Below are 16,603 nucleotides of genomic sequence, written 5' to 3'. Positions count from 1 at the left end.
CACACGCACAAGCCCCGCCTTCTTCCCCTCGTCGGCCGCCTGCTATTGGCGGAAGGTTGCGAAACGCCGGGCGGCGATTGGCTGAGCCGCCTGTCCGTCCGGCGCCGCCGTGGGCTGAGGGGAGCGGCGTGACGCAGCGGTTGGGAATTTGAACGGGGAGGAGCGGGCGGAAGTGGCGGGCGGCGGCTTCAGGGCGGCCGCTTCAGGGCGGCCCGGCCTAGGCCTCAGCCCAGGCTCCCGGGGGCTGCTCGGGCTGTGGGGGCGGCCGGCAGCGCCCTCGTCCATCCCAAAACCCTTAGGAGCACCAGGCCGCTGTCCCCCCAGCGCTGTGGGCACCTAAATCAGCCCAAGCAGGGCTGTGGGGTGTTGTTTCCCTCCCCTCCCAGTGCAATGCCCAAAGTCACTACTCAAATCGTGCTTCCAATAGCAGTTAGAAAAAAAAAAAGCACGCAAAACACCTTTATTAAGTTCTTCACGGAACAGAAAGTATGTGCACGCTATACATATTTTAACGTTGGAACTGCAACAGGCTCGCCTCACCGCTGCTAAGGTTGAGCTGCAATTTTTAACTCAATGTGTTTCACTTGTAACGATAAATTTTAACATGTTTCTAACAAAATATTGGAAAAAAAAAAAAAGTCACCCACACACAAACTTCACACCTTGACCCAACCCTTCTTCCCTGCTGTAAGCATCATCTTTGGAGGATTTTGTTCCACAGCTCTGATCTTAGCTGCAGACACTGAGCGAGCTTACCCTGCCAGACAAGTTCCTGTTTATTACACATATCTGCAGCCTCCTGGTGTCAATAGTGGTGTACGATACGTGAAAATATCCCCTCTGGTTCCTTTCCATCTCCGAGGGCAGCGAGGAAGCCTTCTTGTCTCCTCCTCTGGGCTAAGGCAGCTAGGGACTTGAATGTCTTTGGCTCATAGATTGCCAAATCAGCAAGCATTTTCCTATTCAGCTCCACCTGCGACTAAACACAAGAATTGTTGGTTATGTACTCTAATTTTTAGGAACAATACTCCAATGCCTACTTAAGGTTTTAAGGCAAATTATCTTTTTATTTCTGTACAATTTTTGCATGACTAGAGAACTGTCAGACATGCCTATTCATTCATGGACATATTAAGGCCCTACGTACAGTTTGTTTACTGCGTTTCTCAAAGTGTTTCCCATACAAACCAAGAACTCAAGAAGAATCTCTCATATTCTAAGCAGGTGGTATTATATAAAAGTTTGTTTCTCTTGGATCTTTTAACAGAGTACTTTACAAAAATATCTTCCTCTGAGACGAGAAACAAAGGGATAGGCATCTCAGAAGAAAAATCAGTTCGGTTTTAGTCAGTACTTGATTCTCTTGGTTACAACACGAGAATAAGCAAAAGATTGAGTATATAAATATCCGAAACTATTACGTTACAGTAAGCATGTAAGAAAACATATACGGTTATTTGAAACACAGACAGGTAAAATGTTTTGAAATATGCTATAAATGTATGTGTAGTTCCACTTGAAGAAGCAGAAACACTACCTGTTTGTTATGATCATGGCCAAGAGAAACAAGTTTTAATTTTACAATTGCAGTATCAACAAATTAAAACCAATTCTCCGGCATGTTTAACAACAAAGGACTGTGACACCAAATACCTGCATTGTCTACGCTCACTGAAACACAAAGATGGTAATCAAAAAAGTAGATTTCTTAGGCTTGCTTTTGCAAATCCAAGTTCTGTACTTTTACATGTATTGGGCGAAGCAGAGGCAGCTCTCACTTAACACCTGCAGTAGCAGCAAATGTAAAAGCATTTTGCAAGCCTTGTTCTTTAGATGAGCCGTAAAAATCTGGGGGACAAAGGCCGGTGAGGAGCAATGATACCCACCACAATAAAAGGGGATTATGCGTTTAAGGAAGAGAAACAGGTTTAGGGCAGAATTTAATTCCTGAATTGAGTAAAACTCCTTTCATAAGCAGAATTTTCATCGCTAGAACTAGGAAGCAGGACAATGTTGGCAGAAGCTCAGTCTGACAGAAGCTTTTTACCATGCTCTATGCCGGTACTGCCTGCTCAGGTTCCAATTCTTAATGGTTTTAATTCACCATTATTCTCCATCTTAATGGTTCTAATTCACCATCATTCTTCCAAGAGTGGCAATTGGAGGCTGCGTGTTCAGTTCCTTGCAGTTCTCTTACATGGCAACCAGCAACCCTCTGATATACTTTGTCAGACTACATCTGCTTCACATTTTCAGAGCATGAACAAATGAATTTGCCTGATGCTACAAAAGACCACTATCAGACATTTTTTCCAACTTGTTGAAAAGTTGAATCAAAGCAATTATTCAAGCACCACCCTTACCTTAAGCAGATTGCTTATGAAAGCTGGGTATTTCAAACCATGTTCAAGAGAAGCTGCTTCAATCCTAGTGATCCAGAGCTGAAAGAGTAAAAATTCATGATAAAATATTTTAGAAGTAAACATTCTGTCATACTGATCTGCTCTCACGTAGTAAATATAACAGATTCAGACCTACAGTTTTCTCAGTGCAAGACACACCTCCATGTACTTCAGCATGGGATCTTTTTCAGACCACAGGGAGACTACAGCTGCTAAAACGTTTTCAGAGCCCCCCAGCAAGGAAAACAGACACATCAGCTCTGCTCTTTTCCCATTTTACTGTTGACATCTAACATCTTGCTCTTTACCGCTCTCAGGAACCTCTTCTTCTCTCTTCTGGCCTTTGTAGACTTCACAAAAGCTCTCCGAACACTTCGTACAGCCAACTTATAGCAGCGGTTCTTCCTTCCACGAAAATGCTGAAGTGAAAACAAGATGTTCTTGTTCAGTTATCTTTGAAGCTGTTAAACCCTTCAGTAATGCTAATATATCCTTGTTTGCACTTCAAAACCCTTCATAACAAAGTTCACAAAATACTTCACAAGCATCAGCTAAACTTGCAGTCAACACATAATGAAAATTGTCTTGTTTTACAGCACGGGAAACTCGAAGCTAAGAAGTTGGAGCAGGCTGAAACCTTTAAGTCCAGCAGGAGGGTGACAAAACCAGACCTCATTTTAGGCCGTGGTTCCAGGTGGAAGGCAACCAGCAAAACCATCTTTCAGTGCTTTTTACCAACCTCTAAACTCAGGCATTTATCCTCATTCCTGATCTGCTCTGTTTTGTCTGTACAACCACAGGGATGGGACAGGAGCCTAAAATATGTTTAAAACACTGCAGCTGCCCAAACAGAAAGCAGTACGGAAGAGGTTTATTGGAGCTGCTACCATTGACACCCATCCATCATAACAGAAGGCCGCCAGTGCTGTACAGTTAGAGAGGTCAAGAGTATTGCTGCTGCGGGCCACTTGGCGACAACACTGCGATACTGTCACTTAATTCAGCATTTTCCATCTCAATTCTGCAGCAAGACATACCTCCCACCAGGATGCCGTCAGCCTGCCCTTGAAAAAGGCTCTGCCCCAGCCTAGGCTGTGACTTCTGTTCAGAAGGCATTGCAAAGCAGCGTGCACAAGATGCACTTGGAGTGCTGCGGGGGGAAATCTGTTCTCTGTTTGCTGTTCCTTCACCCAATTAAAACCAAACTAATAACAGGAACCAGCCTGCAGCTCCTGCGCTTCTCCCCCACCGATACGCAGAGACACCGAGCATGCTGCCGTCCTCGGACTTTAACGAAGCACAAACGCATGGGGAAAGGCTAAAATTCCCATCACCCGACGCCCCCAGCCCAGGAGAGCCGCAGGGCATCGGGGCACAGCCCAGCACTCACCCGCGCATACTTGAGCACCTCCTGCACCCTCCAGAAGCGGTCGCTCAGGCGGCTGCGGAGCCAGCGCGGCGCGCTCAGCAGCACCATGTCCGCCGCCGAGGGCACGGCAGTGCGGCCCCGCTCCGCCTCCCGGGGCGGGCACAAGCGGGCAGGGGGCGGCCCCGGCCATTACGACAGCTCCCGGCTTCGCTAGGCCGCGCTAGGCCGCAGCAGGCCCGGCCTCGCTTCGTCTCCGTGCCCGCTGTCCCCGCAGGGAGAGCGCCAGGGGGACCGAGGACGCGTGTTTCATCCTGTCACCGTGCACGCAGAATGATGGGTTTTGGGGTTTCGGCCTCAGCTGGCTCGTCTTTCACGGCAAGATGATGAAACAGGCTGGGATTTTGCAGGGTGTGGCTGTGGCGTGGGAGTTGAAGTGATTCAGTTTATGCCTAAATTAAACTAATAAATGTAACCCCTTAAGTGATCAAAACCAAAAACCTTCACTCGTGTTCATTTAATTCTGTGTTTGCATTTTTAGCCTGTGTCTGTATTTGCCTGTAGCAATACACCACGTGTTTTTTACTTGAGACTGAATGAATTATGATAGCTGCTAATATTTCTGGTGGGTAACAATACCTTTAACTTCAGAATCATAGAATCATTAAGGTTGGAAAAGACCTCCAAGATCATCTGGTCCAACCTTTCCACCATCAACCCACTAAACCACGTTCCAAAGCACCACGTTCAACCTTTCCTTTAACACCCCCAGGGACGGTGACTCCACCACCTCCCTGGGCAACCTGTTCCAGTGCCTGACTGCTCTTTCTGAGCAGAAATGTCTCCTCATTTCCAACCTGAACCTCCCCTGGCACAACTTGAGGCCATTACCTCTAGTCCTGTCGCTAGTTATCTGTGAGAAGAAGCCAACCCCCAGCTCCCCACAACCTCTTTTCACCAAACTCCTTTCAGAAATGCTGTCATTGTTCCATTTAACAGTAAAAATCTACAGGTTTGCTGCCTTCACCAGCAATGCTAAAGCAATGTGAAAAGTCTTCATGCTGTTTTCATTGACGGGAAGAATTCAGTACCGGGCAGCATGTCTTAATGTCTTCCTGTGCTTAAGAGATGGTGAGAAGTAAAATGAGAAGTTATGACCTCTGAAAAACCACAAGATGGGGCTGTTGTTATAGACAGTGGAAAAGTTATTTCTTGGCAGCAAGTGTCTACCATCAGAGAAGATAACTAATGAATTTGGTCATCATTAATCACACTACTTTCAGCATCTCAAAGCAATGATGCTCCTGTTAGAAACTGCTCCGTAACTTATGTCATCATCAAGACATCTTTCCCATTTACGGGAAGGTACTTGTTAGTGATGTGGAAATTCTACAGAATTAGAGGCTTGGGGAGGGAATCTTTTCTTTATTAACACTGGGGCTTGTTTGATACAAAGTTAGCTTGGTTATTAGAAGAGCCATTAGAATTTATTTATTTATTTATTTTATTTATTTTTTCCAAAGGAAAATCAATATAAAGAACAAAATTTTCAGACCTCTCACTGTTTAAAATGTGTTTTCATTATAGCAAAAATAATTTGGGAAGTTTCACTTGATTTAGTGAAGCTCTTTATAATTTACGGCAGTTTTTAGACTACTTAAAGAGCTTTTTGTTTGTTTGTTTTGTTTGTTTTGACCACATTAATGTGCCCTTGCTGACAGTCAGTAAAAACCCTTTGTATTTATGAAGGAATAAAAAATTTGAGTTGAATTTGAGTTGCCTGGCACTGAGTTTGCTGTCTTTCAATGGCTTGAGCCTGAACTTGTTTGTATTTCCTATAATATTTGTTGTTGTTCTTGTTTTTCCCTTAGTGTGTTTCTTGACCTTTTTCCAGTTAGAGGGCATAACTCATTCTCAAAAAATATTATATATTTAAATCATGGGCTGTTAGGCAGCCATTCACTATGCTGAGACGGTTCAGAAGCCTTGGTGCCATTTGTCATATTTATTACATCCAATGCCATCTGTTTTCCTGCACAGATTCAGGGCTTTATTAAGACCGTGGTTGGCCTGTGCAATAACTGAAAGCAGGATGTATGCCATAGTTATTTCCCTCTGGACATCTGGGTAGATCTGTGCAGACATTTCACATTTTGCAGCTTGAGAGAAGGCTACTGCCTTGCATTCCCCCCTAGGAGCCATTCAGCCTGAGAGAGCAGCGAGGAAATGGGTGGAACAAGATGAAAATGGGCTTTTCATACAATGTGAGTGTTTTAAAGGTCGTTTCTCTCTGTATTTCTTTCATCTCTCACACACATGACTTCATTATTAAAAAGAGATAGGCTGGCTTGCAGTCTTTAAAAAATGTTGATGATTGATATTGGCTCATGGGTCCAAAAAGACACAGAACAGACACAGGATCTGTTCTCAGTCTTGCCACTGGCCTGCTAGGTGATAGAGCAAGCAACTTCCCCTCTCTGTGCCTCTGCACATCTGTAAAAGGAAGAGTCACAATACTGCCCCTTGGCTAATGTACTTGAAAATGAACTGAGCAAAACTTGAACATGCCCGCTAGGTATTATTCTGAGCCTGTGGCAGCACTCCTGCTCCAGATCGTTTGTCTCCCCAGACTTTAAATTATTCATTGCTACCGAGAGCCTTTTGAAGAATGAGAACATGAATTCTCTGTTTATGAAATGTCTTAGCTGTGCCCTACACCATATATGCTAAGCAGGTTTGCATCCTTTGTCCTTTGCCAGTCTGATTTAGAAATGCTTTCCTAACACAGCTGGGAAATTATTTCAGTCTCTTTGCTCAATGAGAAGTTTGTCTAGCAGTTACTTAGAAGGTTTTCACAGTTTGTTCCCTTTCTCGCAGGAAAGTGGCTGTCCAAACAGAGGTGCTCCTAGGGTTTGCAGTTTTGTCAAAAAAAAAAAAGAAAAGAAAAGAAAAAGAAAAAAAAAAAGTTGATCTGTCAACTGCAGTGCTTTTGAAATCAATTTTAAATGTTTGGATTAGTTAGTGCACTTTTCAAAAATATTTCAGTGTTTGACATTCAAAAATGAAAAAGTAGAGGAACATTTTCAGGCTTGGGAGACAGTTTTTCATTGCTTTTTTTTGACTTACATTTCAGAGCCATGGTAAATTAATTTATAATCAGCTTACATATGTTATTTTCAAAGATACATTTCAGCTTGACAACCAAGGGAAAACATTATTCCATGCAGCGTGCCATGGTACCCGAGATGTTCTTTAGCACTCCAGTAAGGTGGGTCAACCAAACACAAGAATAATCTTCCAGTGGAAGCAAATAGGATTCCTCACGGCAGTACTCCACAGAGAAATGCAGCTTATGGCAGGGCTCCTTCAGCTCCTTCTGCTCAGCTGAGTGCCCCTGGTTTCTCTCGTCTCAGGTGAGGTAGCCCTGGTGGTCCAGGCTCCCCTCTGTGGCTGAAAAGCAGCCAGCTTGGTGGCTGGTGCCCAAAGGGCAGGAACTGCTGTCTGCTTTTCCCCCTTATTTTCCCTACCCTGCTCCTTCCAGGGCAGCTGAATACAGTGCGGACAGTGCTGGCTTTAATCTAGTGCTAAAAATTAATGTTTTTCCCTTATTTCTCACTATATTCCTCTGGAATGAAGCAGGCTGCAGGCTGATGGCAGTGCTGTCAGTTTGAGTCTATTTTTAACACTCCTCCCCTCACCTGGCACATCAGCTTTTATTTTTCCTTCACTGTGAGAGAACTCAACAGAAGGAATAAATAATAACAAACAAAGCAGATGAAATAAGGTTGGTGTCACCTTCAGCGCAAGGGCTAGAAGAAATAAAATGCCTTGAGAAAAGTCTAGCTAAAGGACATGAATGGCTAGAGAAAGCCCTGAGAGCAGGGCTTCCAAAGACAGCATCCTTTTGGGAATTAGTGCTGGCTTCTGAATAAATAAATAAATAAATAAATACCCCCTCTTGTTTGTTCCCTGCCATATTTCAGGAAGAAATGGCTCTTGTGCCACTTCATAAATAAACCGGATTGTATTGGAGAAACTGTCTCCCTCTTTCATTTTCGCCTTTCCAAAACATCTTGAAGAAGCTGGAATTTTGCACAAATAGCAAACTTTTCACCATCTTTGCCAGAGTTTGGTCTGAAAAGACCTTTCACAGCTCAGAGCAGGCTGGTGAGAGGTCTGCAACTCAAGATCTGTCCAGGAGCTTGAGGAGCCAGGTTTGTGCTGGTGGATGTTAACGCCCTTGATTCACAGACAGTTCTCTCTGCACCAAAGCCATTAATGTTAAGAATTGCAGAAGAGTCGCCTGGCTTTGCAACTCTCCAAGGCACTTATGCAGATCACTGCACTGTAATTAGATATTGATATATCTCCACCCACATCTCCACGTGCCTTCCAGCTCCCCGGTCTGGTTCCTCAGAGAGGTGGCAGACAGCAGGCTGTCACAAGGGAAGACTTTCTGTACAACAGACATTGTAGTAACATTTGTGTTTCCATCAAATTAATCAAACCTTGTGATTAACTCATCTGGCATGGTTCTTAAAAGGAGACAGGGAGCTGGTGAAGGGACTGAAGAAGAGGAGACCTGTCTTTGCTTCTTGACCATAAGCCAAGTTTCCCTTCCTGCACAGCCCTTTATGAGGGTGTTAGAGCCCTTGGGGCAACAGTAGGGCTTCATGGCCCTGATAAGCCTCATCTGAGGCTTCCACCCCACAGCCTCTGCCTGGGGCCCCGTTTAAGCTCAGCCCTCTCTCTGAGTGCTGCTGTAGGTTTGTGTGCCCTAGAGGTTAGCTCTGCTCCAGCCACGCCTGCTCAGGGACCATGCTATGACTTACAGCCTGACTTCTCAGCTTTATGGGGCTTTGAGGTCTGTCAGCGGTAAGGACAGAACAAAGTCCCCTGCAGCTGTGAGCAATTTGTGCCCTAAGTAAAGATGCTGCACCTTACTTGTGATCTGCTCCCTGGCACAGACTAGCTGGAGGAATTTTTATTGCTAGATATTCATGAGGCAAATCTCCTGAGACCCTTCTGGATGCTGAAGAGGTTCTACAAGAAGAGCCCTAGCAAAACAATGATGTGGTAAATGTGAGCAGCTAATAATTTTAATAGCTAGGGGAATTGCATAACCAATGTGGATGGTGTTTAAAATCTGCTAACCTGCTTCAAAAGACTTCCTTCTTGCTTGTATCACTCATTATACCTTTGAAATCAATATCTATCTTCCTCACACAGCTCTTCAATCTATTCAATCTACTTGAGTCTTTAAGCCTCTATTTGTTTATTGATTGCATGTGCCAGGCTACAAATGGTCTTGATGTCTTGCTGCTTTCAATACATGTTGCATAAGTGATTTGTGGCAGTCTCCCAGCTCAGGAAGAGAAGGTGCTTCCAGTATTGGGAGAACTGGGACTGGAAGGCTTCCTGACCATGCCTCCCCTGAGTTCAACCATGGCAAGCTCAGCTGTCTGCCCTTATTAGCTGCTGAGTCTTCAGACCACTAAGGAATTGTATCCTTCATCTGTTTTTCCTGCCTTTTATCCCAGCCTCTGGAAGGCACAATGTGGCATCTCTGCTTTGTAATGGGGAGAGATCTTCCCTCTGCCACGATCCAGCTCCAGGAGGTCCCTGTGTGCCCTTACACAGGGAAGTCAGGAGCTCACACAGCTCCATTGCAGGGCTGCTTGCTTTACAAACTGGGGATGTACCAGGTACTTCTGAACTGCGATACCAGAGCATCCTTTGGGCCCAGACCACCTTCCCCACAGCATTCAGCACAAAAATCTCTGTAAGGAACACCAAGTCCTCAAAGAGAGGACTACATTTATGTAGTGATTGGCACAATAGAGCTTAACTCTAATTAAAAGCAATGCCAGAACTTGGGAACAGTTTAAAGCAGACGTGATGAGAATACCAAGCCTGGATATTGCATTTGTGTTGCTCCCATCACCTCCTGGTGGCGTGGATTTGGTGGAGCCTGCTGAGCTGTGGGTTGTTTGGGATGCAGCTGCCTGGAATTCAGCCCCAGAGGGCCACCAGCCCAAACTTATCACTTGTAGAGCTCTGCTAATGGGCCACCAGTAACTGCTTCGTGAGCAGGGCTGGCCCGGCCCTTGGAGAACATTGTTGTAGCTTTAGTTTTGCTGTGTATGCTATTACAGCTGGCCAGTGCATAGATAAGGCAGATAAACACACCAAAACACATCAAGGGCTGGGGCATGGACAGCAAAATGTACAATTCTTAAAAGCATTTGATGAGGGGAAACTAACACTTGTCTGCATCATAAAACCATTTTATATTTAGCGTGTGAATGGTTTTACAACCTTTTCCCGAGGCAGAATTTCTCTAAGTAGCACCCAATGAAAAACAGGACTCCTGGATTCCTGCCACGTGCTGTGGATAAGCTGTGCCTTCTGGTAAGACCTATGAACCTCAGTTTCCTCCTGGAAGAAAGTTTTCTTCCTCCTGCAGCGCTGTGGTCATGCCTAGGTGAATTTACCTAAACAGCTCTGTAAATGGGGAGCTATCAATACCCATCTTAACTAATATTGATCAAATGAGGCAGGTAGAATAATCGATCATTGTGCCTTCAGTGCAAAAACATCAGTGTGCTCTGCAGACAATAGCAGTGGTGACTGCAGAGAACAGAAGATTTGAGCTATGCTTTGGTTATCATCAGTTTGTGTAAGACTTTAGAGAGAAAGCATAGAAAACAAATCGCAGGCAGAATGATTTCAATTCGAGAAGGGCCATCTTGCCCTGGGAATGCACATTTTGAGCGTGGTTCCTGGGTGCTGTGTGCTAAATCACTCGCGAGACAGCTGGAAGCGATTGGCTGGCACAGAGCAGCTCCAGCAGCCACGCTGTAAACAGAGCAGCGCTGCGAAGCTCTGAGCCGCCTCAGAGGAAGACACTGCTCGCATTTGAGCGCCTGTGACAACGGGTAGCTGAGAGCACTGAAACAACACGCTGCTCCATCTTTGCTTTAAGCGCTACACACCGTGGGCAAGAACTCCAGCGAGGCGGCGGGGAGAACGGCTCCTGCTCGTTACCATCCTGGGTCACTTTATTTGGATGAGAGTTGGACAGGAATATTTGAGTGGGGACAGGGTGAGGAGCATGGGAAGGTGATTTGGAGTCAAGGACCTGCCTGGAGGTGCTGAAGCCTGATATTCCTCGCAAACAATAGTGCTCAAAGTTGGAGGAGGAAGCTGAAGGTAGGTGCTCTCTGGGACTGAGCAGCCTATTGAAACTGAGAGCAGCTGCTGGGGACCTCTTGGGATCACACTCTAGGAAGAACAGCAGAAAAAACAGGAGTGCTGTGGATTCAAACTCAAAGCCACAGCTGCTGCCAAACTTCCAGCAGACGCACCTTTGAAACAGAGGTCAGGACTGGCAAACAATCCAAAAGGAAAAACTTGCATTGGCCAGGTCCTGGGACAGCAGGTGGCCAAAAAGCCTTGCTTGTTCCTTGCTCCGTTATGTTCTCTGGCTGAGTGTTCTTCTCCATGTGTGGGAGAGGTAGGAAAAGCCTCAGCAAATTGCTTCCCAGGTCGGTGGCCAAAAGCAAATAAACCATTTTGGAAAAGTGTGTGGATTGATCAGCAACCTTCTTGGAGAATGTCTGACCAGGAGACTGATGACTTTGGAGCAGAAAGCCTCTTAGACAAGTCTAAGATGATTCCCAGCCTCCCACCATATGACATGGATGACCAGCTCCTCCCCAGGGAGCCACGGAGCACCTGGTGCTGCTGGGCTTGGGCCCTGGCGATAGTCACCATGAACTTCCTAGTCTTCTTCATTAATCTTCTCCTGCTGCTCGTCATCTTCACAGTTGTCTTGCTCCCCACCATTGTGGTGGTTTACTTTGGCTTCCAATGCCACTCTCGGGTAAGTAAGCCTCGTTCTATTTGGCTGCTAACAGCCACCCCTAAGGCAGGATGACCCACGAGGGTTTTATTTTAGCCTGTGGGGAAGCAGTGGCTTTAAAAGCAAGGCTACAGTCCCCATGTTTTGGCTTTGTTTTATACAGGGAGGAGTGTACTGACTTTCATGAGGCTGGTACGTGTATAGATTGAGCTGAGAAGAATTGTTTTTTTGGGGGTTCACACAGATCTGCAGGCTCCTGGCTGTACAGGGGAGCTCGCTCTCCTGCCTGGTGCCCATGACGCAGCCACCACCAGGGCTGGCATAGATGTTTGTATGGGATAGTACAGGCTTTGTGGTTTCTGGGCTGCCTTCAAGCAGCTGGCTGGCATCTGTGCATTCAGTGTCAGTAGGCTAGCACAGAAAGGCTCTTGTGGCAGAGATGGGGAGGACAAGACATGAGCTACCTGTGACTGCCTGGGTCCTTGGGGGCAGAGGCAGCATGGGACCCCTGGGACCTGATCCTGTGCCCTGCTCTTATTGCAGTTTATGTAAAGTATTCCCAGACCAAGAAGCACAGCATTTCACAAGCCTGCATAACATGCCAGTATTGTGGGGTACATGTTTTACAGCAGAAGTAAAGTTGGAGCCATCTGAATGCTAGCAGGAATTACCTTGATTTTACTCTTTTTACCTCTCGCTTCTTCAGTATAGGGGGAAATGGAAGCTTGATTGGGTGAAGGAACTCTGTTAGGGTTTGCTACTTTCCGTTTAAGTAACCTCTGTACAGTGACTGTCCTGTTTGATCTTCCTAACAATTGTAGCACTAATAAAGTCTAGCTGAATTTATAACCCCAGCCACACGAAGCCAGCCTCGTGTTCAGGTGTTCCTGCAGCTCCTCACTTACTCCAGCCTTTGTGTTTCCTTGCTTGGTAAGGGCTCCAGCTGTGGCTGCTCCACGTGTCTGCTGCCCTCTGAATTTCATTATTCCAAGAATACTTATGAATTTCCTCTTCTTAGTATATTTCCATAAATATGTTTGGAATCCTTTGACTAAGTGGATGCAAAGAAGCAGTTGTCCTGTTTTCCTCACTGGCAGTCACTGCTAGGCCAGCTCGATCTGATTTCTCTTGCTGATTACCCAGTGTTAGAAGCACTCGCTCACTTCCTGCCTTGGGGAGGGGAAAAAACAAACCCCGAAGTACCTTCTCCCAGGAGGGAGAATGAGATTAAAGGGTAAGATGCTCTTGGCCTCCCCATTCCACAGAATCTGAACTAAAGGGAAGATATAAAACCTCAAAGTGATGTATTTAGCTGAGAAATATTGAAGGGAGAAAGCTCTCCCCTTCCTTTTAATAAAAATCTGTGCATCCCATTAATCAGCCAACTCCTTGGGACCTCTGAGCAGATCCTGGCGTGGGTGGTAATGTTTTTCAGCACATGGATCCCTTCCTGCGATGAGGGCATTTCCATGTGTTCTTCAGCTGATGTCCAAGAACACGAGCTGTCAGCCCGCTGCTCCCCATCTCAGCTCCCTGGCAGAGGGACTGGGTTTTGCTGCTTTCTGATGTCTCTGCTGGTCTGAGAGGTTTGGCTTTTGAATTTTATAGCCCTGAAATAATGACGGCTCTGAGCTGCTGTTATGGAAAAGCCTCTCCTCATCCTGCAGACTAACAAACAGGGAGACATCTGTCATGGTAATTCCTCTGTCGAGCAGGGCAGGCAAGTGCCACTGCTGCTAGTTGGAGTGAAACATGATTCACAGAGAAATCCCGTACCTCTGGGCCAGGCAATTCCCACTGTAGCTCTGACACCTGAAAAACATCCCTGTAGGATGCAAGCATGTGATCCCAACAGGGCAATGTGGGAGGCTCTGCAGGGCCTGAGGGCAGGAAAAGTGGTTCAGAGAGGTTCTGACCTCTCCTACCTTCCTATGACCTGAAACTGGTCCTTGAAATTTATAAATGTGAACTTCAAATTGGTCCCAGAATGGGAAAGAGCATGAGGACTGCTTCCCAGAGGTAGCCCTCCCAGCTCTGCCCACCCTCACCTTGGAAGACCCGAAGCTCTCCTTTCTGCACACACTGTTTTTCTTGATGGCTTTGGGCATTGAGGAGAAGCAAAAAGCTTTTGAGTACAGCAGAGTACATCAGATCTGAAAGCAACTGTGTTGCTGTTAGCTGCGAGGGGTCTTTTAATGCACATTTGTCTTTTAAGGCGAGGTAGAGCAGGAGTACTACAGGATGGCTCGACGAGGGCAGCCCTTTGTCTCTGGGCTGCTGCTGTTCTGTGCCTTCCTTGTAGCTGGAGGCTGATTTCTGCACTGCAGAGCCATTAGATGGATTATTTTTTTGAGTGTGATTGTGTTTCTTGTACTGCTGAAAGAATACAAGGGAAAAAAAAAAAAAAAAAAGGAAAGGAGATTGGAGGTGGTGGGGGTAGCCCAGGGCAGCTGTTAATCCAGAAGTTAGTGGCTTGACTTGGTGCTCCTGCTGCCAGGATGGAAGCGGGGCTTTGAACCCATCAGCCAGGAGCAGCCTCTGTGCAGGGTGCTGTGCAGCATCACGGGGTGGTCAGGGCCTCCTGGCAGGTCTGCGAGATGCTGGGAGGCTGCAATGAGTACACTGTGCCCGAAAACAGAGCACAAAGTGGCCTTGGGAGCCTGAGGGGTGGGCTGTGGAGTGACCCATCTGCCTGCAGAATCAAACGTTTCTGCTGCATTTTATTTACTTTGCTGTAACTGCCAGCATGCTGTGCCACCCACGGTGGTGTAGCTGCAGGAGGCCTCTTTATTTGGTTTGCAGCTATCAAATGCTAAGCTGTGCTATTAGGGATAACTTAATAAAGATTAACGCTTCCTGCTTGAGGATCCGTGTGCAGTGCTCTTGTCTCACAGAGCTGCTGGAGTAATTGAAAGCCTGGCTAAGTGTTGTCAGTCCTGGTGTACCCTGAGGATTGCTGAGCTCAGCTTGCAGAGAAGGATGAGGCCTGGCTCACTGGGAAAGCACTAAAACCTGGGGGTACTTTGGTCACTGCTGCTGTCCACCGTGAGATCTGTGATGAACTCTCTCCTCTTCCTGCAGGTGCTGCACTCCACGGCCCGCTACTGCAAAACTGTCCTGGACGACAACAGCTCTTCTGCCCTCATCATCCTGGGCTTCGTCATCATGTCGCCTCTCATCGTGGTGGCCATGGCCACCTACTGCAGCCTGGCGAGGCGCCTCCGCCTCTTCATGTGCTTCCAGCCCTGGAGCAGGGCTGTGTACAAGGGGGTGAAATGGCGCTGGTACGAGGAGGGAGGCCTGTGTGGTTGTGCCAGGGGCTGGAACACCCAGGTCAAGGCCTGGGTATGAGTCTGCAGCACCTGAGGCCCTGTCCCACCCAGCTCACCCTTTTCCCTTCCCTGTCCCTCTCCACCACCTCCCACATCACCCCAAGGCTTCTGCAGAGCAGTGCCCAGCTGTGAGAGGAAGGGAGAGGTGTTCATGAGCTGACTCCTATGGCTTTATCTATAACCAGGTGCAGGATTCTGTGAGGGAGAGACAGACAATGCAAGCCCTTCATGTTAAAGCCGATATTCAGAAGAATGGGGACTCCTGCCAGCACCTCTCGTGCTCACAGTAGCTCAGTGTCCAGCCTTGACAGCACGCTGTGCCTCCTGCAGGTCCCAACCAATATCCATCTATACACTAAATGGGAGCAGCTGTGGACTCTTCTTCGTACCTCAGAGGTCTCCTTGTGTCCAGCAGCATTTGGGGAAGCATCCAGCCACGTGGAAGCAGCTGTGGTTTTCCCCAGTGCTGGGCTGCCTGTGTTTCAAACCTCTTGTAAGGTGTTTGCAGGTCACTGCCTCTGTAGTGGCTGGGATGCACAGCTTTCCGACACACCACGAGTTCTTCCCCCACTTACCTGACCCTCTTTCCCACAATCTGTAGCAGTGCTGTGCTCGTTTTGCTGTGCCTGAGACAGCTCGCTAGGGTAGCTGCAGATGTTCGTGCTGATCTTTGGGTCTTTCCCCTTTTCCAGCTGCTGACCCGAAGCATGCTTGTCTGATGGTGGGTACTAACCTGCAAACAGCTCCTTTGTCGTGTCAGGTTGTTTTGTTCAGGTCAGTGTTAGGGCTCCTGGCAGGACAAGCTGGAGACCCCCAGTGACTACAGGGGGTCTTCCACCCCCAGGCGTGTTGTGATGCTCTCCTCAAACCGTGATGGGTCTCCGGTTCAGTCAGCGGGGCCGCGTGCTGCTGACCACTGCGAGCTGTCCCCTCTCCCCGCTGCTGTTCCTCTGCCTGCCAGCTCTTGCCACCGCTATGTGTGAATAAAGATCATGCCAAATCTCCACTGAGGGAGTTTCTGTTCTGTCTCGAAGCACAGGCTGCACCAGGACCAGCTGCCTGGGGCCTGTTGTAGCAGGCAGGGCCAATAGGAGCACCAGTGTAAATCAACACATAGCTTCTGCATTTGTTTCTGAGGATTGATTTATATATTTTTTTAACTTTTTGTAAAGTGCAGAACTTTAGCTCTGTCCTCGATCAGTCAGTTGCACAGCTTTGTGGTGGTAACAGTCTGAGCTCTGGATCCACAGGAACCTGCGTGCTATTAAAACAGCCGGGCAGCAGTGCTACGGGGCTGCTTTGCTGGCTCTGCCCGTTCAGCTGAGTCATTCTGACAGCTTTCATTGCCACTTATCCCCTCCTGGCAGCTGCAGCAAGCCAGAGTCTCAACAAACCACCTCCACAATGCTTCAGGTGTGACAGGTTGGATACAATTTCATTTACAGTTTGAGTTGTCGTGTAATGCTGCTGTGTACTGAGGAGCGGACAAGGATGTTCCAGCCCAGCACCAGTGGTCAGAGGAATGCAGAGTCGGCATCCTCCTGCTTTTTCCATTGTTTTAGGACTTTTCAGAGTGGGAGTGCTGAATAAACTGCTTCATTCGTGTGTTTTTGTCAACCTCATCTGGAGCTGGAGTCAC

The 16,603-nt window shown here is 47.2% G+C and overlaps 2 protein-coding genes across 2 annotated transcripts; one reads left to right on the top strand and one right to left on the bottom strand.

Annotated features, from left to right (window-relative positions):
• Positions 1-426: 426 nt before the first annotated feature.
• MRPL20 (mitochondrial ribosomal protein L20) lies at positions 427-3,946 on the bottom strand. Its single transcript, XM_035344540.1, has 4 exons — positions 3,793-3,946; positions 2,711-2,821; positions 2,364-2,441; positions 427-979 (listed from the first exon to the last, which is right to left on the bottom strand). The coding sequence occupies exons 1-4, from the start codon at positions 3,877-3,879 to the stop codon at positions 806-808; spliced, it is 450 nt and encodes a 149-aa protein (XP_035200431.1). The 5' UTR covers positions 3,880-3,946; the 3' UTR covers positions 427-805.
• A 5,864-nt stretch (positions 3,947-9,810) lies between these two features.
• TMEM88B (transmembrane protein 88B) lies at positions 9,811-15,970 on the top strand. Its single transcript, XM_035344838.1, has 2 exons — positions 9,811-11,653; positions 14,714-15,970. Exons 1-2 carry the CDS (start codon positions 11,384-11,386, stop codon positions 14,981-14,983), a joined length of 540 nt encoding a protein of 179 aa, XP_035200729.1. The 5' UTR covers positions 9,811-11,383; the 3' UTR covers positions 14,984-15,970.
• The last annotated feature ends 633 nt before the right edge of the window (positions 15,971-16,603 follow it).

The sequence above is a fragment of the Oxyura jamaicensis genome, chromosome 21, assembly GCF_011077185.1.
Source record: "Oxyura jamaicensis isolate SHBP4307 breed ruddy duck chromosome 21, BPBGC_Ojam_1.0, whole genome shotgun sequence".
Lineage (NCBI taxonomy): Eukaryota > Metazoa > Chordata > Aves > Anseriformes > Anatidae > Oxyura > Oxyura jamaicensis.
The sequence above is the reverse complement of the archived record's forward strand: the minus strand, read 5'-3'. Positions and strand labels throughout refer to the sequence as shown.